This window comes from Oncorhynchus mykiss, chromosome 3, assembly GCF_057628025.1.
Source record: "Oncorhynchus mykiss isolate SJ-2025 chromosome 3, ASM5762802v1, whole genome shotgun sequence".
Lineage (NCBI taxonomy): Eukaryota > Metazoa > Chordata > Actinopteri > Salmoniformes > Salmonidae > Oncorhynchus > Oncorhynchus mykiss.
This window is the reverse complement of record NC_143024.1, coordinates 84,971,835-84,999,776: the sequence shown is the minus strand read 5'-3', so window position 1 is coordinate 84,999,776 and position 27,942 is coordinate 84,971,835. Positions and strand designations below refer to the sequence as shown.

At 42.0% G+C, this 27,942-nt stretch overlaps 1 protein-coding gene across 3 annotated transcripts in view; it reads left to right on the top strand.

The window, feature by feature from the left end:
* Positions 1-27,942, top strand: part of uxs1 (UDP-glucuronate decarboxylase 1) — a 97,293-nt gene that overhangs the window by 63,801 nt on the left and 5,550 nt on the right. For 2 of the 3 annotated variants that reach the window (XM_036975115.2, XM_090230344.1), the window contains 2 exons: positions 10,781-10,900; positions 15,867-15,910. In XM_036975115.2, the coding sequence (XP_036831010.1) occupies positions 10,781-10,900; positions 15,867-15,910 (164 nt within the window). Of the gene's footprint in view, positions 1-10,780; positions 10,901-15,866; positions 16,632-27,942 lie in introns of all 3 variants that reach the window. The other variant, XR_016494854.1, reaches the window with a different exon arrangement.

The window sequence follows — 27,942 nt, the reverse complement described above, 5'->3', positions numbered from 1 at the left end:
CAATACAGGAGCAATACAACAAAAAGACAGCAGGAGCATCTACAATTGAAAGTGAATAGTGTGGATTTTATTAGCACATGAAGCCCAACTCTACCCAACCCTTTTACCACTGCAGGAGGGGTAACACTCCACATGAAGCCCAACTCTACCCAACCCTTTTACCACTGCAGGAGGGGTAACACTCCACATGAAGCCCAACTCTACCCAACCCTTTTACCACTGCAGGAGGGGTAACACTCCACATGAAGCCCAACTCTACCCAACCCTTTTACCACTGCAGGAGGGGTAACACTCCACATGAAGCCCAACTCTACCCAACCCTTTTACCACTGCAGGAGGGGTAACACTCCACATGAAGCCCAACTCTACCCAACCATTTTACCGCTGCAGGAGGGGTAACACTCCACATGAAGCCCAACTCTACCCAACCCTTTTACCACTGCAGGAGGGGTAACACTCCACATGAAGCCCAACTCTACCCAACCCTTTTACCACTGCAGGAGGGGTAACACTCCACATGAAGCCCAACTCTACCCAACCCTTTTACCACTGCAGGAGGGGTAACACTCCACAGGAAGCCCAACTCTACCCAACCATTTTACCACTGCAGGAGGGGTAACACTCCACATGAAGCCCAACTCTACCCAACCATTTTACCACTGCAGGATGGGTAACACTCCACATGAAGCCCAACTCTACCCAACGTTTTTACCACTGCAGGAGGGGTAACACTCCACATGAAGCCCAACTCTACCCAACCCTTTTACCACTGCAGGTGGGGTAACACTCCACAGGAAGCCCAACTCTACCCAACCCTTTTACCGCTGCAGGAGTTGTAACACTCCACATGAAGCCCAACTCTACCCAACCCTTTTACCGCTGCAGGAGGGGTAACACTCCACATGAAGCCCAACTCTACCCAACCATTTTACCACTGCAGGAGGGGTAACACTCCACATGAAGCCCAACTCTACCCAACCCTTTTACCGCTGCAGGAGGGGTAACACTCCACATGAAGCCCAACTCTACCCAACCCTTTTACCACTGCAGGTGGGGTAACACTCCACATGAAGCCCAACTCTACCCAACCCTTTTACCACTGCAGGAGGGGTAACACTCCACATGAAGCCCAACTCTACCCAACCATTTTACCACTGCAGGAGGGGTAACACTCCACATGAAGTGGAATGTATAGGAAAGCATTGTCCCCACTACTGTTGTGCTAAAACGCTGAGGGATGTAGAAATGTAACCACTCTAAAAATGAGTAGACCGCGCTATTGATGCCAGCGCCGACTGTCCATGATATCAAAATGATAGTTTTAACCATGTTTTGACGCTATACAGTGTTTTATTAAAATGTTTTTTGTTTACAGACATTAGAGGAAAACAAGCTTATGTTTTGGGTTCTGGTGGCGTGTGACAGTTGAACTAAGTTAATGAGGCATTTCTAAGTTATTTTCTTCAAGAATCAGTGCATACAGTACCATATCATTAATATAGAAGTCCAGAAGTTCCTGTAGCAACTGCCAATTGCCCAGCTGTTTGTAGATTCTCAGCAGTTAGTTGTGAGAGGGATACTTTTTTTCCTTCCACCATGGTGTCTTGACCATCTCCGACTGCCTGAGCACTTTTCCTTTGTATCCAGCTTGAAGAATGGCTGTGTAGCAGTGATCAGCTGCCAATTTGACAGAGCTTGAAGAATTCTCCCCAAAAGGAATGTGTGTAAAGCTGTTCGATATTTACCCAGAAAGACTCACAAATCCGTAATCGCTGCCAAAGGTGATTCTAACATGTATTGACTCATGTTTTCACTTTGTCATTATGGGGCATTGTGTATAGATGGATTCAATACAAGATTGTTTCACCCATTTTGAATTCAGGCTGTAACACAACAAAATGTGGAATAAGTCAACGGTATGAATACTTTGACTACTTTCTGAAGGCACTTCAATGTCATGCAATAACTTGATGTATATCCCTATTCCCAACCCTCTCCCACCCCTCTCCCTATTCCCACCCCTCTCCCTATTCCCAACCCTCTCCCTATTCCCAACCCTCTCCCTATTCCCAACCCTATCCCTATTCCCACCCCTATCCCTATTCCCACCCCTCTCCCTATTCCCACCCCTCTCCCTATTCCCAACCCTCTCCCTATTCCCACCCCTCTCCCTATTCCCACCCCTCTCCCTATTCCCATTCCCTCCCAAACAAATGTTTGCAAGTATTGAATTCCAATGGTACAAACCGCAACACCCAGATTCTTGGTGGGTTATGGGTTGGCAATCCCCTTCAACAGTATATTCACACACTGTTCTCATATAAAGCTCACTACAGGGCTCCAGATATACAAAAGCTTGACAAGTTTCCCCTGAAGGACATAAGTCAGTGTTTCCAGAGGAAAGAACCACAACAGGTTTCTGAGCCACTAGGAATGTTTTGGTTTTGTGTCATCTATTCATGATTTGAATAATTTATCTACCAGCATTTCACATTAGAGCTACCATTTTTTTTAATAACATTTCAGTGCAGAACTAGCTGAGAGTAGACCTAGAACACAATGGAGAGGCTGTGAACCAACTGTAGAGCCCAAAATATTTGAAAGGTCCGTTTCCATCTCTTTCCAGAAATCTTTATCAATTGGACAGTACCAGATAAGATGTGCAGAAGTACCTTCTGCTGCTTCCATTTTGGACATTCCCCTGAACAGGCGGGGTCAAAATTACTTCCTACAACAGGTGTAGTTTGTAACTGATGTAAAATGTTAAACGGTAGCTCGTATTTCAAGGCCTCATTTTTTTTACCCAACTTATTGTATTGTTTTCCTCTCCAGGAAGTCTACTCAATCATGTTGTGGACAGGTGTCTTTTATACTGATAACAAGTTAAAACAGGTGCATTAATACAGGTAACGAGTGGAGGACAGAGGAGCCTCTTAAAGAAGTTACAGGTCTGTGAGAGGCAGAAATCTTGCTTGTTTGTAGGTGACCAAATACTTATTTTCCACCATAATTTGTGCAAATAAATTCATTAAAAATCCTACAATGTGATTTTCTGGATTTTTTTTTCATTTTGTCGGTCATAGTTGAAGTGTACCTAAGATGAAAATTACAGGCCTCATCTTTTTAAGTGGGAGAACTTGCACAATTGGTGGCTGACTAAATACTTTTTTGCCCCACTGTATATTACCAGCCTTTTAGCATTCCCTACATTTTTATGGTAGCCTGTTATATAAGGTCTTCATGTTTTTATTCATGTTTTGACACTAAAAATAGAACTCGTAGGTGTCGTAACTTTGGAGATGAAGAGGGGTGACTATCCTTGTTGTGATGGTGATGTAACCAGCTAGGCTACAGATAATCAATTATATGTGCGTTTTTGGTTGTGTGTGTGTTGTCTGCTTTTATTTGAATGGTTTATATAAAGTGTGTGTGTGTGGGGGGTGGTGATGAGTGTGTGTGGATCTCTGGTTTGTTTTCTCTATAGGACAGCTAGATCCCCCTCTTGGATGAGGAGTTATCTGCTTTCCATATAGAATACGTTAAGTGCACAGCTTTAGTTCCTTCCTTCTATTCTTCCCATCTAGTCTGTACTATCCAGAAGATATTTCCATACAAGCTTTTGAGGCCAAACACCTGGTTAAGGTCATCGTTTCGCTGGAGGCCAAACACCTGGGTAGCCCTTTCCACTCACAGCCCCTGTTTTCCCGTATATGGGTTGAAAATGGCAGATTTTGTCTTTGATAAGTGCCTTAATTACAGTGGCTGTGCAGTAACATACTGTACAGTACATGATGTCAGAGATCAAGCTCTGCACTTCACAGCTCTGTACTGTATGTTTTCCTTTTGTATTTTTTTATTTCACCTTTTTATATAACTAGGCAAGTCGGTTAAGAACAAATTATTATTTACAATGACAGCCAAACCCGGACGACACTGGGCCAATTGTGTACTGCCCTATGGGACTCCTAATCACGGCCGGATGTGATACAGCCTGGTTTTGACTGACAGCTGTTCTGAACTTTTACACATTTTTTGTTGCCCGAGTGAGGGACATTTTTGTAAATTAAGAGGACTTGATGTATGGGCCAATTGTGCACCGCCCTATGGGACTCCTGGTCACAGACGATTGTGACACCGCCTGGGATCGAACCCCCGTGCTGTAGTGACGCCGCAACACTGCGATGCAGTGCATTTACTGATATTGTTTGCGCAAGCCACAAACGATGCATTATAAATCGCAATCATAAGAATTACCACTGTGCCACTCGGGAGGCCTCATTTTATTATTTAACTAGTCATGTTGGCAATAAAACAAACTTTCGAATTATGACCCAGATTGCGATTTATAATGCATCGTTTGTGGCTTGCGCAAACAATATCAGTAATTGTGTGATGACGGTAATGCAGGGCTGTGTTCCAAACAAAACGACAACAGGTGTGCTTGTTCTAGTTCCTCAACGACAAAAAAAAAAGTACCTTATAGTTGAAGACTCTTTGAATCATAAAAGTGCATTCAGATTACTTAGGAACTGTGCACTTTGGAGATGGGTGTGGCCACTTGGAGAAACCAGTTTGACTGAATCATTTACTGTACTTTTCACTACACTTGATGATGACTAAATCTGAAAATACCCCGAACATGATAAGAAAATTCTTGGAAAATGTGGGTTAGGTGCAACAAAATGTTTTTCTTTTTTTTGTCTTTTGTTGCACCTAACCCACATTTTCCAATGATTTTCTTATCATGTTCGTATCATGTTCTTATCTTAAGTGTAGTGAAAAGTACAGTAAATGTAAAATGCACAGAAATGTAATGTTTGGATTCAGTCTTGTCAGGTGAACTGTTGTCCTCACCTTTTAGTCTAGAAAATGTCCCATAATCTCCAAACTATTCCCTTTTCATTTCTACCATGGTTATGCATATGCCCTCCATATTTCTTCTGTGAGAAACGTTTCAATATAGCCCTATATCTACAGGCCAATTCACACGAATGTAAAAGGTTCAAGTTATCTTTTATTTTAATTTTTTACACAATACAATTTTCCCATCAAGAGAAATGTTCTGTAGCCTTATTATGTATTTAAGTGTTTGTGTTATAAACTCAGCAAAAGAAGAAACTTCCTCTCACTGTTAACTGCGTTTATTTCAGCACACTTAAATAACACAAAAGTAACAGTCAGTATCTGGTGTGGCCACCAGCTGCATTAAGTACTGCAGTGCATCTCCTCCTTATGGACTGCACCAGATTTGCCAGTTCTTGCACCAAGGCACCTGCAAGTTCCCGGACATTTTTTGGGGGGATTGCCCTAGCCCCCACCCTCCGATCCAACAGGTCCCAGATGTGCTCAATGGAATTGAGATCCGGGCTCTTCGCTGGCCATGGCAGAACACTGACATTCCTGTCTTGCATGAAATCACGCACAGAACGAGCAGTATGGCTGGTGGCATTGTCATGCTGGAGGGTCATGTCAGGATGAGCCTGCAGGAAGGGTACCACATGAGGGAGGAGGATGTTCTCCCTGTAACGCACAGCGTTGAGATTGACATCAATGACGACAAGCTCAGTCCGATGATGCTGTGACACAGCACCCCAGACCATGACGGACCCTCCACCTCCAAATTGATCCCGCTCCAGAGTACAGGCCTCGGTGTAACGATCATTCCTTCGATGATAAACGCAAATCCGACCATCACCCCTGGTGAGACAAAACCGTGACTCGTCAGTGAAGAGCACTTTTTGCCAGTCCTGTCTGGTCCAGTGACGGTGGGTTTGTGCCCTTAGGCGACGTTGTTGCCGGTGATGTCTTGTGAAGACCTGCCTTACAACTAGAGGTCGACCGATTATGATTTTTCAACGCCGATACCGGTACCGCTTATTGGAGGACCAAAAAAGCCGAAATCGATTAATCGGCCTATTTAAAAAAATTAAAAATAAACATGTATTTGTAATAATGACAATTACAACAATACTGAATGAACAGTTATTTTAACTTAATATAATACATCAATAAAATCAATTTAGCCTCATAGATAATGAAACATGTTCAATTTGGTTTAAATAATGCAAGAACAAAGTGTTGGAGAAGAAAGTAAAAGTGCAGTATGTGCCATGTAAGAAAGCTAACGTTTAAGTTCCTTGCTCAGAACATGAGATCATATGAAAGCTGGTGGTTCCTTTTAACAGGAGTCTTCAATATTCCCAGGTAAGAAGTTTTAGGTTGTAGTTATTATCGGAATTATAGGACTATTTCTCTCTATACCATTTGTATTTCATATACCTTTGACTATTGGATGTTCTTATAGGCACTTTAGTATTGCCAGTGTAACAGTATAGCTTCCGTACCTCTCCTCGCTCCTACCTGGGCTCGAACCAGGAACAGCCACCCTCGACAACAGCCACCCTCGAAGCAGCGTTACCCAAATCTGTCATCTCAGATTTTCAAAATATGCGTTACAGCCAACGCTAGACAAGCATTTGTGTAAGTTTATCATGGCATAATGCTATGCTAGGCTCTGCTGGCAGCAGGCAACATTTTCACAAAAATAAGAAAAGCAACCAAATTAAACAATTTACCTTTGAAGAACTTCAGATGCTTTCACTCAAAAGACTCCCAGTTACATAGGAAATGTTCCTTTTTCCCCAAAATATTATTTTTGTAGGCGAAATACCTCCCGTTTGTTCATCCTGCTTGGCTGAGAAATCGACCGAAAAATACTTCAACTATAACGGCAAACTTTTTTCAAAATTTGCTCCATAATATCGACAGAAACACGGCAAACGTTGTTAAGGATCCATCCTCAAGGTGTTTTTAACATATGTATTCGATAATATATCCGTCGAGGCAGTTGGTTTCTCATAAGAAGCGATTGGAAAAATGGCTACCTCAGTATTTTACGCAAGGTTTTCTGCGGGAGACACCATGTGACCATATGCCATATATGGTCCCTTACAGCCATTCTTCAAGGGAAATGCCTAAAAAAGATGTCACAATGCTGTAGACACCTTGGGGAAAACGTGGAAAACGTAAGCTCATTCGTAGCTCATTCACAGCCGTATAAGGAGTCATTGGCATGAGGCGGTTTAAAAAAATGCGGCACTTCCTGATTGGATTTTTATCTGGGTTTTTCATCCAAAAATTAAAATAGCGCCCCCTATATCGAAGAGGTTAATATGGTTGAATCCAGAAACTAGCATCTCAAAAACGAGACGTTTATTCTTTCAGTGAAATACGGAACCGTTCCGTATTTGGTCTAATGGGTGGAAAATAAATATTTCTGTTACATTGCACAACCTTCAATGTTATGTCATAATTGCGTAAAATTCCAGCAAATTGGTTCGCAATGAGCCAGGCGGCCCAAACTGTTCCATATACCCTGACTCTGCGTGCAATGAACGCAAGAGAAGTGACACAAGTTCACCTGGTTAATATTGCCTGCTAACCTGGATTTGTTTTAGCTAAATATGCAGGTTTAAAAATATTTACTTCTGTGTATTGATTTTATTAAGAAAGGCATTGATGGTTATGGTTAGGTACACTTTGGAGCAACGACAGTCCTTTTTCGCGAATGCGCACTGCAACGCAGGACACGCTAGATAAACTAGTAATATCATCAACCATGTGTAGTTATAACTAGTGATTATGATTGATTAAGTTTAATGCTAGCTAGCAACTTACCTTGGCTTCTTACTGCATTCGCATAACAGGTGGGCTCCTCGTGAGGCAGGTGGTTAGAGCGTTGGACTAGTTAACCGTAAGGTTGCAAGATTGAATCCCTGAGCTGACAAGGTAAAACATCTGTCGTTCTGCCCCTGAACAAGGCAGTTAACCCACATTGAAGGCAGTAGCCTTCATTGAAAATAAGAATGTGATGAACAATCGGCAAAATCGGCGTCCAAAATTACCGATTTCCGATTGTTATGAAAACTTGAAATCGGCCCTAATTAATCGACCATTCCAATTAATCGGTCGACCTCTACTTACAACAGGCCTTCAAGCCCTCAGTCCAGCCTCTCTCAGCCTATTGCGGACAGTCTGAGCACTGATGGAGGGATTGTGTGTTCCTGGTGTAACTTGCGCAATTGTTGTTGCCATTCTGTACCTGTCCCGCATTTGTGATGTTCGGATGTACCGATCCTGTGCAGGTGTTGTTACACGTGGTTTGCCACTGCGAGGACGATCAGCTGTCCGTCCTGTCTCCCTGTAGCGCTGTCTTAGGCATCTCACAGTACGAACATTTAAATTTATTCCCCTGGCCACATCTGCAGTCCTCATGCCTCCTTGCAGCATGCCTAAGGCACGTTCACGCAGATGAGCAGGGACCATGGGCATCTTTCTTTTAGTGTGTTTCAGAGTCAGTAGAAAGGCCTCTTTAGTGTCCTAAGTTTTCAGAACTGTGATCTTAATTGCCTACTGTCTGTAAGCTGTTAGTGTCTTAACAACCGTTACACAGGTGCATGTTCGTTAATTGTTTATGGTTCATTGAACAAGCATGGGAAACGGTGTTTAAATCCTTTGCAATGAAGATCTTTGAAGTTATTTGGGTTTTACGAATTATCTTTGAAAGACAGGGTCCTGAAAAAGGGCTATTTCTTTTTTTGCTGAGTTTGTTTTCCAATAGTGTTATCTATTCTAAGTGTTTTCTCGTGCAATTTTGTATGCCATGTTTGATTGTCAATTATGTAAATGTCTTCAGTTTGTGTAAACTGTGAGGAAGAAATAATAAAGCCAAAGTCAGTCGCTCTTTTTCGCTATTTATAATATATGAATGGGACCTAAAAATTATATTACAAAATCCTTCGTAATTGAAAAAATAAATATTGATTGTAGCCTAATGGCAGCCATGAAATAAGCTTCAAGTAGACCTACAAATATTATAAAATGAAATAATTGAACATGAAGTAGCCTAGTCTAGGCCTAGGCTACAAGTTAATTGACTTTGCCATAGACCTAATGTGTTGACCTTTAGGTTATTGGTTGAGCCACAGTGAAATGTGTGAGCTTTTAGATAATAGTAGCCTACTGGTCTAAGCGATATATTGAAGCGGCTCCCGTGTAATCTAATATCTTAAAACTAGATAGGTCTATCGATTGCACATACATGAAAGTGATGTCAATATGTAGCCTAATCTAGCTATCATATAATTTGGTTACCTCGGTTTTATTTGTTTAGAACATTAAACTATTTTTAATCAACTGACTTTTTCGGCAGTCACAGAGAGACAGATAAACATCTTCATTCTATGTTTAGTGATGAACTTAGACTTACAATGCTTTTGAGAGACCTGCCCTGGCTAATATCATGGATTTGCTGGAGGCCAAACACCTGGCTAATGTTGTGGATACGCTAGAGGCCAAACACCTGGCTAATGTCATGGATTTGCTGGAGGCCAAACACCTGGCTAATGTTGTGGATACGCTAGAGGCCAAACACCTGGCTAATGTCATGGATTTGCTGGAGGCCAAACACCTGGTTAATGTCATGGATGAGCTAGAGGCCAAACACCTGGCTAATGTCATGGAGTTCAAACACAAGGTACATTTTCATGAGAACAGAGGACCTCCGTTGACATCCCACATAAGGCTCTGGTCAAAAGTAATGCGCCTTATATCAGGAATAGGGTGCCATTTCATACACTGCCCTAGTTGTTCCAGACCATGCTTAGGATGGGCCAAACAGAGTTTTTAAAAACGATCAGATCAATATGTACTAATTCTGAGTGTGACCTGAGTTGTGTGATTGATTGGTTATCACTTAGGTGCAACTCAGTCTATCCATCAGGTTAGGTCAGGATTTTACATGCAGGGATAGTATGAGATTGTAGGCCGGGGGTTTTCCAGTCTCAGTCCTGAAGAGCTACTGAGTTTTGTTCCTCCCCAACACTAGTGTGTTGGAACAAAGGCTGGAGCAAAGGCATGCACTTCCAGGAGGCCAAATTTACAAACCTGTCTGAGAAATCATCCAGCACACAGAACTGACAATTCTTGTGTGTATTTTTGTTTGTGTGAGATTTTTGTAATCGTTTTGTTTGTTTGTCAGCTGGTGGACCAAGGAGCTGTGTATGTGTACCAGCGATAAAGCTTGCCCAGTCGATAGGGTTTTGTGTGTAAATGTTGCTAATCCCTCCACACACAGCAACTCCCCAGAATATAATGTTCTCTGCTTCTGCTTACATACATTAATCTGGTGTACAGATCACAACAAAACACTTTGCGTTAGATGGAGAAACAGACCGATACTAGAAGAGAAGAGATCCTGCAAAGACACTTTTTTTTCTATTGACTTTAAAAACTTTACCAAATGACGCAAGCGTGTTAGAATCAGCTTTTCGGGTAGAATTTAGCAAAATTAGCGCAACAGATGGCTTGTTGTTTTCTTAATGTAATGATCGGATTGTGTTTATCCATCTTTGATGTTCTGCGTACAGGTTTCGAAAGGGTGCCAATGTTGTGCCTGGTGATTTTAAGCCCCCAAAGATATGTATTTGTCTGTGAAACTAGTCTGAAGCCTGTAAATCATAGAGCTGGGAGCAACTCAAATCTGACTTTTTTTGGTTATGTTTGTTTACTTTATGGTTCCCTCTTCATAGAGAACACTAAATGGTAATTACATGCTAATAACTCATGAATTCCGTAATGTCCTCGACCTATGAGGTTGTTTCATCATTGCGTTAGGGTAGGTCTTTGACACAAACCATAACCCCCTTCTTTTGTCCTGTGTCACGTTAGGATTTGCGTACTTTTCTACTCACCCCTCTATTTCCTCTTCCTGTGCTCACAGGAAGGAGTGGAGGTGAGGGTGGCACGCATCTTTAACACCTTTGGGTCCCGGATGCACATGAACGACGGCCGTGTGGTCAGCAACTTCATACTGCAGGCTCTACAGGGAGAGCCCCTCACCGTACGTCCACTATAATTACCACTCTTACTATGGTTACTACTGTCACTACTACCACTGTTACTACTTCCGCTGTTACTACTACTACTACTACCACTGTTACTACTGTTACTACTACCACTGTTACTACTACCACTGTTACTACTGTCACTACTACCACTGTTATTACTACTACCACTGTTACTACTGTCACTACTACTACCACTGTTACTACTACTACCACTGTTATTACTGTTACTACTTCCACTTATACCGCTGTTACTACTACCACTGTTACTACTGTCACTACTACCACTGTTATTACTACTTCCACTGTTACCGCTGTTACTACTACCACTGTTATTACTACTACCACTGTTACTACTGTCACTACTACCACTGTTATTACTACTTCCACTGTTACTACTGTCACTACTACTACCACTGTTACTACTACTTCCACTGTTACCGCTGTTACTACTACCACTGTTACTACTGTTACCACTACTACCACTGTTACCCACTACTACCACTGTTTCTACTGTTACTACTACCACTGTTACCGCTGTTACTACTACCACTGTTTCTACTGTTACTACTACCACTGTTACCGCTGTTACCACTACCACTGTTATTACTGTTACTACTACCACTGTTATTACTACTACCACTGTTACTACGGTTACCACTACCACTGTTATTACTGTTACTACTACCACTGGTATAACTGTTACTACTACCACTGTTACTACTGTTACTACTACTTCCACTGTTATTACTGTTACTACTACTTCCACTGTTACTACTTCTGCCACTGTTATTACTGTTACCACTACTATGTTACCACTGTTACTACTACCACTGTTACTACTGCTCCTACTACCACTGTTACTACTGTTATTACTTCAAATGTTACTGCTGTAGACACTGTTACTACTGTTACTGCTGTAGACACTGTTACTACGTTACTGCTACTACTTCCACTGTTACACTGTTACCATCTGTTACTGCTTCCACTCTTACAACTATTAATGCTGACACTTTTACTACTGTTACTACTACCACTGTTGCTACTACCACTGTGATTACTACTACCACTGTTACTATTGTCACTACGACCACTGTTATTACTACTACCACTGTTACTACTGTTACTACTACCACTGATATTACTACTACCACTGTTACTACTGTTACCACTACTACCACTGTTACCCACTACTACCACTGTTTCTACTGTTACTACTACCACTGTTACTACTACTACCACTGTTACCGCTGTTACTACTACCACTGTTACTACTGTCACTACAACCACTGTTATTACTACTACCACTGTTACTACTGTTACTACTACCACTGGTATTACTGTTACTACTACTGCCACTGTTACTACTGTTACTACTACCACTGTTATTACTACTACCACTGTTACTACTGTCACTACTACTACCACTGTTACTACTGTCACTACTACCACTGTTATTACTACTTCCACTGTTACCGCTGTTACTACTACCACTGTTATTTCTACTACCACTGTTACTACTGTTACTACTACCACTGGTATTACTACTACCACTGTTATTACTGTTACTACTACCACCTGTATTACTGTTACTACTACCACTGTTACTACTACGACCACTGTTATTACTACCACTGTTATTACTGTTACTACTACTTCCACTGTTACTACTACTACCACTGTTACTACTGTTACTACTACCACTTTTACTACTGTTACCACTACCACCTGTATTACTGTTACTACTACCACGGTTACTACTACTACCACTGTTATTACTGTTACTACTACCACTGTTACTACTACGACCACTGTTATTACTGTTACTACTTCCACTGTTACTACTACTACCACTGTTATTACTGTTACTACTTCCACTGTTACTACTACTACCACTGTTATTACTGTTACTACTACTTCCACTGTTACTACTACTACCACTGTTATTACTGTTACTACTACTTCCACTGTTACTACTACTACCACTTATTACTGTTACTACTAGTATGTTATTACTGTTACTACTACTACCACTGTTACTACTACTACCACTGTTATTACTGTTACTACTACTTCCACTGTTACTACTACTACAACTGTTATTACTGTTACTACTACTATGTTACTACTGTTACTACTACCACTGTTACTACTACTATGTTACTACCACTGTTACTACTGTTATTACTTCAACTGTTACTGCTGTAGACACTGTTACTACTGTTACTGCTACTACCAATGTTACCACTGTTACTACTACCACTGTTACTACTACAAACTGTTACTATGTTACTACTACTACTTCCAATGTTACACTGTTACCATCTGTTACTGCTTCCACTCTTACAACTATTAATGCTGCCACTTTTACTACTGTTTCTAATACCACTGTTACTATTGTCATTACTACCACTGTTACTACTGTCATTACTACCACTGTTACTACTGTCATTACTACCACTGTTACTACTGTCATTACTACCACTGTTACTGATGTTACTGCTGTTACTGCTGTTACTGCTGCCACTGTTACTACTGTCATTACTGTTTCTTTCTACCACTGTTACTTTTACCACTGTTACTTCTGCCTCTGTTACTACTGTTACCGATGTTACAACTGTTACTACTACCACTACTACCACACTTACTACTACCACTGTTACTACTGCCGCTGTTACTACTGCCGCTGTTACTACTGTTACTACTGCCACTGTTACTACTGTTACCGATGTTACAACTCTTACTACTACCACACTTACTACTACCACTGTTACTACTACCACAATTACTACTACCACTGTTACTACTGTTACTACTACCACTGTTACTTTTACCACTGTTACTACTGTTTCTACTACCACTGTTACTACTGCCGCTGTTACTACTGTTACCACTGTTGCAACTGTTACTACTGTTTCTACTGTTACTACTACTAGCACTGTTACTACTGTTACTACTACCACTGTTTCTACTACCACTGTTACTTTTACCACTGTTACTACTGTTTCTAATACCACTGTTACTACTGTCATTTACTACCACTGTTTCTACTACCACTGTTACTTTTACCACTGTTACTACTGCCACTGTTACTACTGTTACCAATGTTACCACTGTTACTACTGTTTCAACAGCCACTGTTACTATTGTTACCACTGTTACCACTGTTTCTACTACCACTGTTACTTTTACCACTGTTACTACTGTTTCTACTACCGCTGTTACTGTTACCACTGTTGCAACTGTTACCACTGTTGCAACTGTTACTACTGTTTCTACTGTTACTACTACTACAACTGTTACTACTACCACAATTACTACTACTACTGTTACTACTGCCGCTGTTACTACTGTTACCACTGTTGCAACTGTTACTACAACCACTGTTACTACTGTTTCAACAGCCACTGTTACTACTACCACTGTTACTTTTACCACTGTTACTACTGTTTCTACTACCACTGTTACTGCTGCCGCTGTTACTACTCTTACCACTGTTGCAACTGTTACTACAACCACTGTTACTACTATTTCAACAGCCACTGTTACTATTGTTACCACTGTTACCACTGTTTCTACTACCACTGTTACTTTTACCACTGTTACTACTGTTTCTACTACCGCTGTTACTACTGTTACCACTGTTGCAACTGTTACTACTGTTTCTACTGTTACTACTACTACCACTGTTACTACTACCACTGTTTCTACTACCACTGTTACCACTGTTACTACTGTTTCTAATACCACTGTTACTACTGTCATTACTACCATTGTTTCTACTACCACTGTTACTTATACCACTGTTACTACTGCCGCTGTTACTACCGTTACCGGTGTTACAACTGTTACTACAACCATTGTTACTACTGTTTTAACAGCCACTGTTACTACTGTTTCAACAGCCACTGTTACTACTGCCGCTGTTCTACAACCACTGTTACTACTGTTTCAACAGCCACTGTTACTACTGTTTCAACAGCCACTGTTACTACTGTTTCAACAGCCACTGTTACTACTGCCGCTGTTCTACAACCACTGTTACTACTGTTTCAACAGCCACTGTTACTACTGTTTCAACAGCCATTGTTACTACTGCCGCTGTTACTATTGTTACCGCTGTTACAACTGTGACTGCTGTTTCTACTACCACTGTTACTACTGTTACTAGTACCACTGTTACTACTGTTACTGTTACTACTGCCACCGTTACTACTGTTACTGCTCCTTCCACTCTTACCACTGTTACTATGACTACCACTGTTACACTTTTGCCATCTGTTACTGCTACCACTGCTACCACTGTTGCTACTGTTACTACTACCACTGTTACTACTGTTAATACTACTACTTTTTCTACGACCACTGTTACTACTGCCACTATTACTATGACTACACTGCTACCACTACTACACTGGTACTACTGCTACTACTACCACTGTTACCGCTGTTACTGCTGCCACTTACCACGGTTACTACTGCCACTGTTACTTCTGTTACCAGTGTTATTACTTATTACTGCCACTTACTACTTTCTCTGTCATTCTCACTCTAAATTACTCTCACTCTGTCTGTCACTGACACTCTGTATCACTATCTCTCTCTGTCACTCTCGCTCTAAATCACTATCTCTCTCTCTCTCTCTGTCACTGACACTCTGTATCAATATCTCTCTCTGTCACTCTCACTCTAAATCTCTCTGTCACTGACATGCTGCATCACTATCTCTCACTCTCACTCCATCACTCTCTACCACTCTCACTGTCTCCTCACCCATACGTTTGCTCTCAATCTCACACACTCTACCAGCTGTAGTATTACCATCACTCATTCAATCAGTCAGACAGATGGACAGACAGACTTGTCTCTCTGATCCGTCATGTAGCACCTACCTGTCTTTCTCTGAATATGTCAAGAATCTGATTCTGAATAAGATTGTTTCATATCACCTTGTTTATATAGGTGTATGGTAGTGGATCCCAGACGAGGGCCTTCCAGTATGTGAGGTAAGCCTGACCGAACACATCTAAGACACTGTTCACAGAAGCTTACATTTTTATCTTGCTCTCCATTTGTTGATGTCTGCGTTGTCTGTGTATCTCTGCATGCTGTTTCTGTGAATGTGTCCGACAGATTGGATTAGAATTGTGTATTCAGGTTCTGTATTCAGTGGATACGGGCAGAAGACCGACGGCCCGCTGGGTAGCTTAAATGTCGCGCTCTCTTTAAGACACGATGTCGCTCAGTGGAAAGGGGAAGAAAAACCCCATGCCTGAGCAATATGGTTATCATCACTTTGTTTGTGTGTGTGTGTGTGTGTGCAGATATGGGTGTGTGTGCATGCAGGTGTCTGTCTCTCAGCAGAACATTGTGGTGGTATGTGGTAGCGTTAATATTCTATGGGCTCTGAAGGCCCAGACCATTAAGCATGCATGTTCTCTCTTCTAAGGGAAGGTTGGGTAACCAGGGAGGGAATCTTCCCAAAGATCACTAATTCTTTCTAGTAATTGAATTCAAGGAACAGTATTTCAAAGGTGGAAATGGCTTTGTTCATTTGAACGGCGGCAGTGTTTGCTTTTCACACTGACTGATAGTTGGGCTCGGTTGGAGGGGCGTAGGGGTCTGGATATATCAACTTTGTAACACTCGCAGGAATCTGGAGGCAATGGACAGGCGGCTGGCTGGACATGGGAACTCCGACCACAAGTTTTTTTAGGGGAGAGAAAGGTAATATTTGCTTTAGATTACAAAGGTGGTGGGATAAAATGCTAACACCCCTCTCTCTCTCTCTTCATCACGTACACACACACACACCGCCTCATCCTCAGTCTTCAAAGGTTTTGGCGATTGCTGTGTGCATGTCTGTCTGTGTGTGTGTGTGCATGTCTGTGTGTGTGTTTGAATGATCTTTGGAGAATAATTTAATCAGCCCTGCTTTCATCGACGGTGCAGTCTGATCTCACAACACAACACACACACACACACACACACAAACATTCTGCAATTTAGAAGGAGCGAGATCAGAGGAGGATGGGTATTTGAAGCTCTCCTATCATCCTTCGGGGCAACCGTTTACCTGGAACGTGAATGTCTTTAATTAGGCTTGTATAAACAGCTTGATGCAACCTCTCCTCTAAGTTTTCTCCTCTCTCAACCAGGTCCTATGACAGCCTGACTTTGCTTAATGACTTCCATAGTCTGTGAATCAGTGGATTTGGTGGACTTAAGAGTCTCATTTCCCTACCCACGGCATTACATTGCCAAGCCAAGACTCTGGGTGACATGTTATTCTTCTGAAAGAACACAGAGCACTAAGTAGCTGTGAAATGTTAAAAAGAGCATTGCTGCAATTATTCAAAAAGACTTCTTCAATGAAATGTCACCCTCAAAGTAAAAGTCACGTTCAAACATTTGATAATGTCTAAGACCAGCAAAGCATGTTATTGTAACCCACCATTATTACACATATGACTGTCTGCCCTCAGTCTTACCTCACAGACCTCCCTTACAGGCCTCCCTCACAGACCTCCCTCACAGGCCTCCCTCACAGACCTCCCTCACAGGCCTACCTCACAGACTTATTGTGCATCGCAGACTTGCCTCGCAGACTTACCTCTGTCTAGCACGAATTCAAGACGGCAAGCCTTTCGTCACTTCCCACGATGCATTTCACCTACGTGGCTGAGGCCTCGGGAGAGCCAGAGGGAGACAATGTTGACTCCGATACTTTAGCACCTGACGATGCTGATTTGGGCGTGGTGTCACTTGGAATTGTGGGAGACATTTGGACCTTTTTATATGATGGTGGCAGGTGGAATAGGAACTGTTTTTATCACAGCACTCTTTAATTTGTTCGTTAGCGCTGTCTTTGTCTCTCCTTTCTCTGGTCTTGTTGCTTTAAGACCATTATTTATTTTAGGTGGTGCAGTAAACTAAAGCATTAGTTTATAATCCATGTATGTTGTCTTGCCTTGTAGCCCTGCAAACTAAATCTACAGAGGAGTTTTCTCATCTATACAGATCCTTACAGCATTGTCTGTGTATTTCATCAATGAACCTGAAGGTTATTTACCTGTTGTAGCAATTTCTGGTTTCATCCTACCAGCGTGGATTTGTTATTGTGTTGTTATTATTCATAGGGGCTTCATTAGAACTGGCCCACAGAAAACACCTTGCATAATATCACAGGATTGTTTTGTGAATTATTTAAAAAAAAAATGTTTTATTAAAAACGATTTTATTTTAGTCAATTTAACATGAATAAAACATGTAGAGAAAAAGGAGGTCTATATTGATGGATGGCTGATGAGCTGGTAGCCAGTTGGAGCCTGTTCCCAGTGGGAGCATAGTGGTTGTTAATGTGATCAGACCAGTTTGGGCCTGTTAATATGATCAGACCAGTTTGGGCCTGTTCCCAGTAGGAGCATAGTGGTTGTTGATGTGATCAGACCAGTTTGAGCCTGTTCCCAGTAGGAGCATAGTGGTTGTTGATGCAATCAGACCAGTTTGGGCCTGTTCCCAATAGGAGCATAGTGATTGTTAATATGATCAGACCAGTTTGGGCCTGTTCCCAGTAGGAGCATAGTGGTTGTTGATGTGATCAGACCAGTTTGAGCCTGTTCCCAGTAGGAGCATAGTGGTTGTTGATGCAATCAGACCAGTTTGGGCCTGTTCCCAATAGGAGCATAGTGATTGTTAATATGATCAGACCAGTTTGAGCCTGTTCCCAGTAGGAGCATAGTGGTTGTTGATGTGATCAGACCAGTTTGGGCCTGTTCCCAGTAGGAGCATAGTGGTTGTTGATGCAATCAGACCAGTTTGGGCCTGTTCCCAATAGGAGCATAGTGGTTGTTAATGTGATCAGACCAGTTTGGGCCTGTTCCCAGTAGGAGCATAGTGGTTGTTAATGTGATCCGACCAGTTTGAGCCTGTTCCCAGTAGGAGCATAGTGGTTGTTAATGTGATCAGACCAGTTTGAGCCTGTTCCCAGTAGGAGCATAGTGGTTGTTAATGTGATCAGACCAGTTTGAGCCTGTTCCCAGTAGGAGCATAGTGGTTGTTAATGTGATCAGACCAGTTTGAGCCTGTTCCCAGTGGGAACATAGTGGTTGTTAATGTGATCCGACCAGTTTGAGCCTGTTCCCAGTAGGAGCATAGTGGTTGTTAGTGTGATCAAACATACAGCCTGGTAAACTTCAGTGGCTTTTTAAAGGCCACTGCATTCCTTTCCATGCAGCAAGCCACGGGGACCTACCGCCACTAATTATGCTACAGTGGCTGAGACGCAAATACAGTACCAGTCAAAAGTCTGGACCCACCTACTCATTCCAAGGTCTTTCTTTATATTTACTATTTTCTACATTGTAGAATAATAATAATAGTGAAGACATCAAAACTATGAAATAACACATATGGACTGATGTAGTAACCAAAAAAGTGTTAATGATGATGATGGACAGCTTGATGACAGCTTTGCACACTCTTGGCATTCTCTCAACCATCTTCATGAGGTAGTCACCTGGAATGCAGGTTGTGTTGCGACACGGTAGGGGTGGTATACAGAAGATAGCCCTATTTGGTAAAAGACCAAGTCCATATTATGGAAAGAACAGTACAAATAAATAAAGAGAAACGACAGTTCATCATTACTTTAAGACATGAAAGTCAGTCAATACGGAACATTTCAAGAACTTTTAAAGTTTATTCAAGTGCAGTCGCAAAAACCCTCAAGCACTATGATGAAACTGGCTCTCATTAGGACCGCCACAGGAAAGAAAGACCCAGAGTTACCTCTGCTAAAGAGGATAAGTTCATTAGAGTTACCAGCCTCAGAAATTGCAGCCCAAATAAATGCTTCACAGAGTTCAAGTAACAGACCTATCTCAACATCAACTATTCAGAGGAGACTGCGTGAATCAGGTCTCCATGGTCGAATTGCTGCATACAAACCACTACTAAAGGACACCAATAAGAAGAAGAGACTTGCTTGGGCCACAAGCAATAGACATTAGACCGGTGGAAATCTGTCCTTTGGTCCGATGAATCCAAATGTTAGATCTTTGGTTCCAACCGCCGTGTCTTTGTGAGACACAGAGTAGGTGAACAGATGATCTCCGCATGCCTTTCCCCCCGTAAAGCATGGAGGAAGAGGTGTGATGGTGTTCTGGGGCTGGTGACACTGTCTGTGATTTATTTAGAATTCAAGGCTCACTTAACCAGCATGGCTACCACAGCATTCTGCAGCAATACTCCATCCCATGTGCTTTGGGTTTAGTGGGACTATCATTTGTTTTTCAACGGGACAATGACCCAACACACCTCCAGGTTGTATCAGGGCTATTTGACCAATAAGGAGTGCTGCATCAGATGACCTGGCCTCCACAATCACCCGACCTCAACCCAATTAAGATAGTTTGGGATTAATTGGACCGCAGAGTGAAGGAAAAGCAGCCAACAAGTGCTCAGCATATGTGGGAACTCTTTCAAGATAGTTGGAAAAGCTTTTCAAGTGAAGCTGGTTGAGAGAATGCCAAGAGTGAGCAAAGCTGTCATCAAGGCAAAGGGTGGCTACTTTGAAATAATATATTTTGTTCTGTTTTACACTTTTTTGTTACTACATGATTCCAAGTGTTATTTCGTAGTGTTGATGTCTTGACTATTATTCTACAATGTAGAAAATAGTAAAAATAATAAAAAACCATTGAATGAGTTGGTGTCCAAATGTTTGATTGGTACTGTATGTGCGAGCAGACATGCATGAGTGCACAGGCACGGCAACACTCTCTTGTGCAAACATGCACATACTGTACAGTGGTTCTTCCTTTAAAAGTTGCGTCACACTGCAGCGTAGCTTGCAGGGTGCTGCGGTATGGGATGGCACGACGTCATAGTATTTTACTGTCAGCCATTGTTGCCATTTAATACTAGTTTGACCACCAGAGGGCGTCTTTGAGAAGCTAAGTTATTGAAATGACATGGAGCTGTGGACCTAAGAGTCCTGTTTACTGTAGCTGTTTTGGCCTAACTTACTTATTGTCATAAAGGCCTACATCAATATACAGTATATCAATCAATCATTCATTAATTTGTGCATCACACAAGTCATCCATGTCTTTAAATACAGTCAAGCATTTTAGTTATAAAACAAAATAACAAATGGAGCCTTGAATAATTGAGCATTTGACTTTTTAATTTTGGCTGTAATAGAGACTTTCATTTTTTTTTATATGGGATTGACTATATGGGATTGATTATAATTTGTTTGTAAATTATTATTTTATTTGTTGTGCTGGTTATACAATTAGAAATATAGCTGAATTAAATTGAATAATATTATGGTGTTTCTTTTCCAACAAAAACGCATTTTACAGTAGCCTATGTAGGCCTTAGCGTTTCCATTCGGGGGAAAATGGCGCTGTACAACGAGACCGGTCGGGAGTAGGCCTAGGCTACTAAGCAACTCCGAGTGAAGAGCAAAATAAACCTAACATTTCCACACCCTAATTGTAGGCTAACCTATACTCAAATGGAGATACAGTGAAAATAAGAATCTGATTTGATTTATCAAGACCAGTTTCCATGCTTGTCTCAAAGCAGTGTGAAACGGTGCTGAAATACAGTGCCTTGCGAAAGTATTCGGCCCCCTTGAACTTTGCGACCTTTTGCCACATTTCAGGCTTCAAACATAAAGATATAAAACTGTATTTTTTTGTGAAGAATCAACAACAAGTGGGACACTATCATGAAGTGGAACAACATTTATTGGATATTTCAAACTTTTTTAACAAATCAAAAACTGAAAAATTGGGCGTGCAAAATTATTCAGCCCCTTTACTTTCAGTGCAGCAAACTCTCTCCAGAAGTTCAGTGAGGATCTCTGAATGATCCAATGTTGACCTAAATGACTAATGATGATAAATACAATCCACCTGTGTGTAATCAAGTCTCTGTATAAATGCACCTGCACTGTGATAGTCTCAGAGGTCCGTTAAAAGCGCAGAGAGCATCATGAAGAACAAGGAAAACACCAGGCAGGTCCGAGATACTGTTGTGAAGAAGTTTAAAGCCGGATTTGGATACAAAAAGATTTCCCAAGCTTTAAACATCCCAAGGAGCACTGTGCAAGCGATAATATTGAAATGGAAGGAGTATCAGACCACTGCACTGCACCCAATTTTTCAGTTTTTGATTTGTTAAAAAAGTTTGAAATATCCAATAAATGTCGTTCCACTTCATGATTGTGTCCCACTTGTTGTTGATTCTTCACAAAAAAATACAGTTTTATATCTTTATGTTTGAAGCCTGAAATGTGGCCGAATACTTTCGCAAGGCACTGTATGCATAGTCACTTTAACCATATCTACATGTACATACTACCTCAATCATCCTGACTAACCGGTGTCTGTATCTACTCTATATAGCCTGTCTTTTTACTGTTGTTTTATTTCTTTACTTACCTATTGTTCACCTAATACCTTTTTTGGACTATTGGTTAGAGCCTGTAAGTAAGCATTTCACTGTAAGTTGTATTCGGCGCACGGGACAAATAAACTTTGATTTGATTTGATCTCCAAGGTGTTATGGTGTATTGTCTGGTGTTGGTTCTTCCTCCAGCTCCAAGGTGTTATGGTGTATTGTCTGGTGTTGGTGTTATGGTGTATTGTCTGGTGTTGGTTCTTCCTCCAGCTCCAAGATGTTATGGTGTATTGTCTGGTGTTGGTGTTATGGTGTATTGTCTGGTGTTGGTTCTTCCTCCAGCTCCAAGATGTTATGGTGTATTGTCTGGTGTTGGTGTTATGGTGTATTGTCTGGTGTTGGTTCTTCCTCCAGCTCCAAGATGTTATGGTATATTGTCTGGTGTTGGTGTTATGGTGTATTGTCTGGTGTTGGTTCTTCCTCCAGCTCCAAGGTGTTATGGTATATTGTCTGGTGTTGGTGTTATGGTGTATTGTCTGGTGTTGGTTCTTCCTCCAGCTCCAAGGTGTTATGGTGTATTGTCTGGTGTTGGTTCTTCCTCCAGCTCCAAGGTGTTATGGTATATTGTCTGGTGTTGGTGTTATGGTGTATTGTCTGGTGTTGGTTCTTCCTCCAGCTCCAAGGTGTTATGGTGTATTGTCTGGTGTTGGTTCTTCCTCCAGCTCCAAGGTGTTATGGTATATTGTCTGGTGTTGGTGTTATGGTGTATTGTCTGGTGTTGGTTCTTCCTCCAGCTCCAAGGTGTTATGGTGTATTGTCTGGTGTTGGTTCTTCCTCCAGCTCCAAGGTGTTATGGTATATTGTCTGGTGTTGGTGTTATGGTGTATTGTCTGGTGTTGGTTCTTCCTCCAGCTCCAAGGTGTTATAGCATATCGTGAGCTTTGTTTCCAGACAGTACTTTTCTTGCCCTGGGATCAAGAAGCAGACAAAAGGTAAATGTTGTCTAGATTGCGTGTTGCTGGGTGTGTTTTTATCTCCCGTCGACAGAGTGTGTGTTCCCTGAGTTCTAATTCCACCCAAAGCCTCTTGGTGCTTTAGGGGCCTGTCTGCCACCTGGGTGTTCTAACTCACTGACACAACACCATGTGTTTGGCCACGTGTGATATCTGAAGCAGGCCTTGGGCGCATATATATACATACACACACAAACAGTGACATAACACTCAAACACATCTACACACACAAGCATTTATAGATCCACATATGCGAGCACACACACACTTCTCACACCCATGGTCCTTTGGTACTTTCGTCTGTGTGTGTTTGTGTTGGATCTCTCTGATGGACGTGTCTGTGTTGTGTTGGATCCCTGTGATGGACGTGTTTGTGTTGGATCTCTCTGATGGACTTGTCTGTGTTGTGTTGGTTCTCTGTGATGGACGTGTCTGTTTATTATCTCTGTGTTTTGTTAGCTTCTCTGGTCCATCCTGTTTTATATCTCTCAGTAGACCTTCACAAATCAGACTAATAAATCTCGCTTTAATGACAGATATTTGTATTCAAAACTGTCCCCTCAGAGGATGTCCACATTTTCCCCCATGTGTTGGAAGAGAGACTGAGTGTGCGTGCATGCGTTTTATTAATTTATCACATGCACAAGTACAGTGAAATTCTTAACTTGCTGATTATGACTCTGAGATGTGATTGTCCCACCTAGCTAGCTTATGATGAATACACTAACTGTAAGTCTCTGGATAAGAGCGTCTGCTAAATGACTAACGTGTGTGTGCATTGTGAACTTGTGTGTTAGCACATGCTTGCACTTGTGTGGGTCACTGTGTCTGTGTGTGTTCTAGAATGGTGTAAGTGTCAACTAAATTAAGAGAGTGTGTTATAGAGTGCAGTAATAAGCCTGAGTTACTTCCCCCTGATGCACTCAGCTCATCTCGTGACTCTTCTGGCATAACAGCCAGTGGACTGCTGTGTTGTTGGACCACTGAAGCCCCAGATACCAGACCCAGATACCTGAGCCAGACCTAGACAGGTTCGCTGACCCGTGAGAGCTGAGAGGAGGAGAAGACAGAAGCAGCTTAGTTTAAAAAGAATCACATGACTCCTGTGCACGGACACACACACACACACAAACACACACACACACACACTAAAGAACACACACACTATCATTGGAGGTTAGCTGTCTGGGTCTGGAGAGGCAGAGAGATAGAAACACAATCAGTGTGTCAATATGCCGAAACAGCATCACAGCTCCCCTAGGCCGCCTCTGTCACCACTGTCAACGATGTCACACTATGACAAACTGCACCTGGAGCAGGGGAGGAAGTCACCTAATGAATAAAGGAGTGATGGAGGTGAAGTGAGGGGTCACCATAATCTGCTCTATCCATATGCAAACCAGTGTCCTTAACGAGCTGTGCCTAATGCGTTCATCAATCTTAATTACTCTGAGACGTGTGTTAAACTCGCGTTGGTTTCCACTTCCGTCTCTTCAACATGTCAGTTACCTCATCACCAGTCCGTTCAGGATAATCGGTACACACACACACACGTGCGCAAACACACACACAACGTGAAGGAATGTAAAGCAGTTATTCTGAGTCGCCATGGTTGTAGTAATCAATATGTGTGATCTACGCAAAGAGGGAGAGAGGCGGGACTGTCCAGGCCTCAGGGAAAGAGGCGGGACTGTCCAGGCCTCAGGGAAAGAGGCGGGGCTGTCCAGGCCTCAGGGAAAGAGGCGGGGCTGTCCAGGCCTCAGGGAAAGAGGCGGGTCTGTCCAGGCCTCAGGGAAAGAGGCGGGGCTGTCCAGACCTCAGGGAAAGAGGCGGGGCTGTCCAGGCCTCAGGGAAAGAGGCGGGGCTGTCCAGGCCTCAGGGAAAGAGGCGGGGCTGTCCAGGCCTCAGGGAAAGAGGCGGGGCCTCAGGGAAAGAGTTAAAGGGATAATCCACCCCAAACCACTAATTCCTATGATTGACAGGAGTCCACTTGTGGTAAATTCATTTGACTGGACATGATTTGAAAAGGCACTGACCGGTCTATATAAGGTCCCACAGTTGACAGTGCATGTCAGAGCAAACACCAAGCCATGAGGTCGAAGGAATTGTCCCTAGAGCTCCGCGACAGGATTGTGTCGAGGCACAGATCTGGAGAAGGATACCAAAAAATGTATGCAACATTTATGGTAAGAACTAGAGGTCGACCGATTAATCGGAATGGCCGATTCATAACAATCGGCATTCGCGAAAAAGGACTGTTGTTGTTCCAACGTGTACCTAACCATAAACATCAATGCATTTCTCAAAATCAATACACAAGTATATATTTTTAAACCTGCATATTTAATTAATATTGCCTGCTAACATGAATATATTTTAACTAGGGACAATGTGTCACTTCTCTTGCAACAGAGTCAGGGTATATGCAGCAGTTTGGGCCGCCTGGCTCGTTGAGAACTGTGGGAAGACTATTTCTTCCTAACAAAGGCAGACAACGTCGCCCAACGAGGGATGATTTAACAAAAGTGCATTTGCAAAAAAAGCACAATCGTTGCACGACTGTACCTAACCATAAACATCAATGCCTTTCTTAAAATCAATACACAGAGGTATATATTTTTAAACCTGCATATTTAACTAAAATAAATCCAGGTTAGCAGACAATATCAACCAGGTGAAATTGTGTCATTTCTCTTGCGTTCATTGCACGCAGAGTCAGGGTATATGCAACAGTTTGGGCCGCCTGGCTCGTAATTTTACGTAATTATGGCATAACATTGAAGGTTGTGCAATGTAACAGAAATATTTAGACTTATGGATGCCACCTGTTAGATAAAATACGGAACGGTTCCGTATTTCACTGAAAGAATAAACGTTTTGTTTTCGAGATGATAGTTTCCGAATTCGACCATATGGCTCGTATTTCTATGTGTTATGTTATAACTAAGTCTATGATTTGATAGAGCAGTCTGACTGAGCGATGGTAGGCACCAGCAGGCTCGTAAGCATTAATTTTGTGCGTTTTGCCAGCAGCTCTTCTGAAGCATTGCGCTGTTTATGACTTCAAGCCTATCAACTCCCGAGATTAGGCTTGTGTAACCGATGTGAAATGGCTAGCTAGTTAGCGGGGTGCGTGCTAATAGCGTTTCAAACGTCACTCGCTCTGAGGCTTCTAGTAGTTGTTCCCCTTGCTCTGCATGTGTAACGCTGCTTTGAGGGTGGCTGTTGTCGTTGTGTTGCTGGTTCGAGCCCAGGTAGGAGCGAGGAGAGGGACGGAAGCTATACTGTTACACTGGCAATATTATAGTGCCTATAAGAACATCCAATAGTCAAAGGTATATGAAATACAAATCGTGTAGAGAGAAGTAGTCCTATAATTCCTATAGTAACTACAAACGTTAGCTTTCTTACATGGCACAAATTGCACTTTTACTTTCTTCTCCAACACTGTTTTTGCATTATTTAAACCAAATTGAACATGTTCATTATTTATTTGAGGCTAAATTGATTTTATTTATGTATTATATTAAGTTAAAATTTGTGTTCATTCAGTATTGTTGTAATTGTCATTATTACAAATTTTAAAAATCGGCTGATTAATCGGTGTCTACCTTTTTTGGTCCGCCAATAATCGGTATCGGCGTTGTAAATACATAATCGGTCGACCAATATTAAGAACACAGTGGCCTCCATCATTCTTAAATGGAAGATGTTTGGAACCACCAAGACTGTTCCTAGAGCTGGCCGCCTGGCCAAACTGAGCAATCGGGGGAGAAGGGCCTTAGTCAGGGAGGTGATCAGATGGTCACTCTAAAAGAGCTCTAGAGTTCCTCTGTGGAGATGGTTGTCCTTCTGGAAGGTTCTCCCATCTCTGCAGCACTCCACCAATCAGGCCTTTACGGTATTGGCCAGACGAAAGCCACTCCTCAGTAAAAGTCACGACAGCCTGCTTGGAGTTTGCCAAAAGGCACCTAAAGACTCAGACCATGAGAAACATGGTGTTTCATTTTGTCGTTTTAACAAGATTTAACAAGATTTGTACCAGCGTGAAAATCATTGGAAATCTGTTGCAGCTCAAGTCGACTGCAAAACTCAATGCAATGCTTTCTCTCTGGGCTGGCTGGCTAGCTAGTTACACACAATAATACCAAAGTCAATATCAGCATCTGAAGTAGCTAGTTAGTGCAATTTGTTTAGGCGGTTTTACAGCTATCAATTTAGGAGTCTATATCACCGAGTTCAGCTTGCAGTTCCTCTCTGCCCAAAGCCAGTGCAGACTATATTGCTATGGCAACAGTGGCCCTTTTCCACACTTGGCGCATTGCAAGATGGTTCCTGTAGGAGAAACTGAATTGAATAATTTGGTACACTGTTTAGATTGAACACATCAAAGCAAAATATATACTTTGTCACAATGATATAAACTGATTTGATGTGTTCCAGACAAGTATGCCCATACCATCTATTGACTGATTTGATGTGTTCCAGACAAGTATGCCCATACCATCTATTGACTGATTTGGCAATCTGGAGTGTCGGTAATTGTTTTAAAAGCGTTATGATAATACACTATCTCCAGTAATGAAAACAATGTAGCTATGACGCATTCC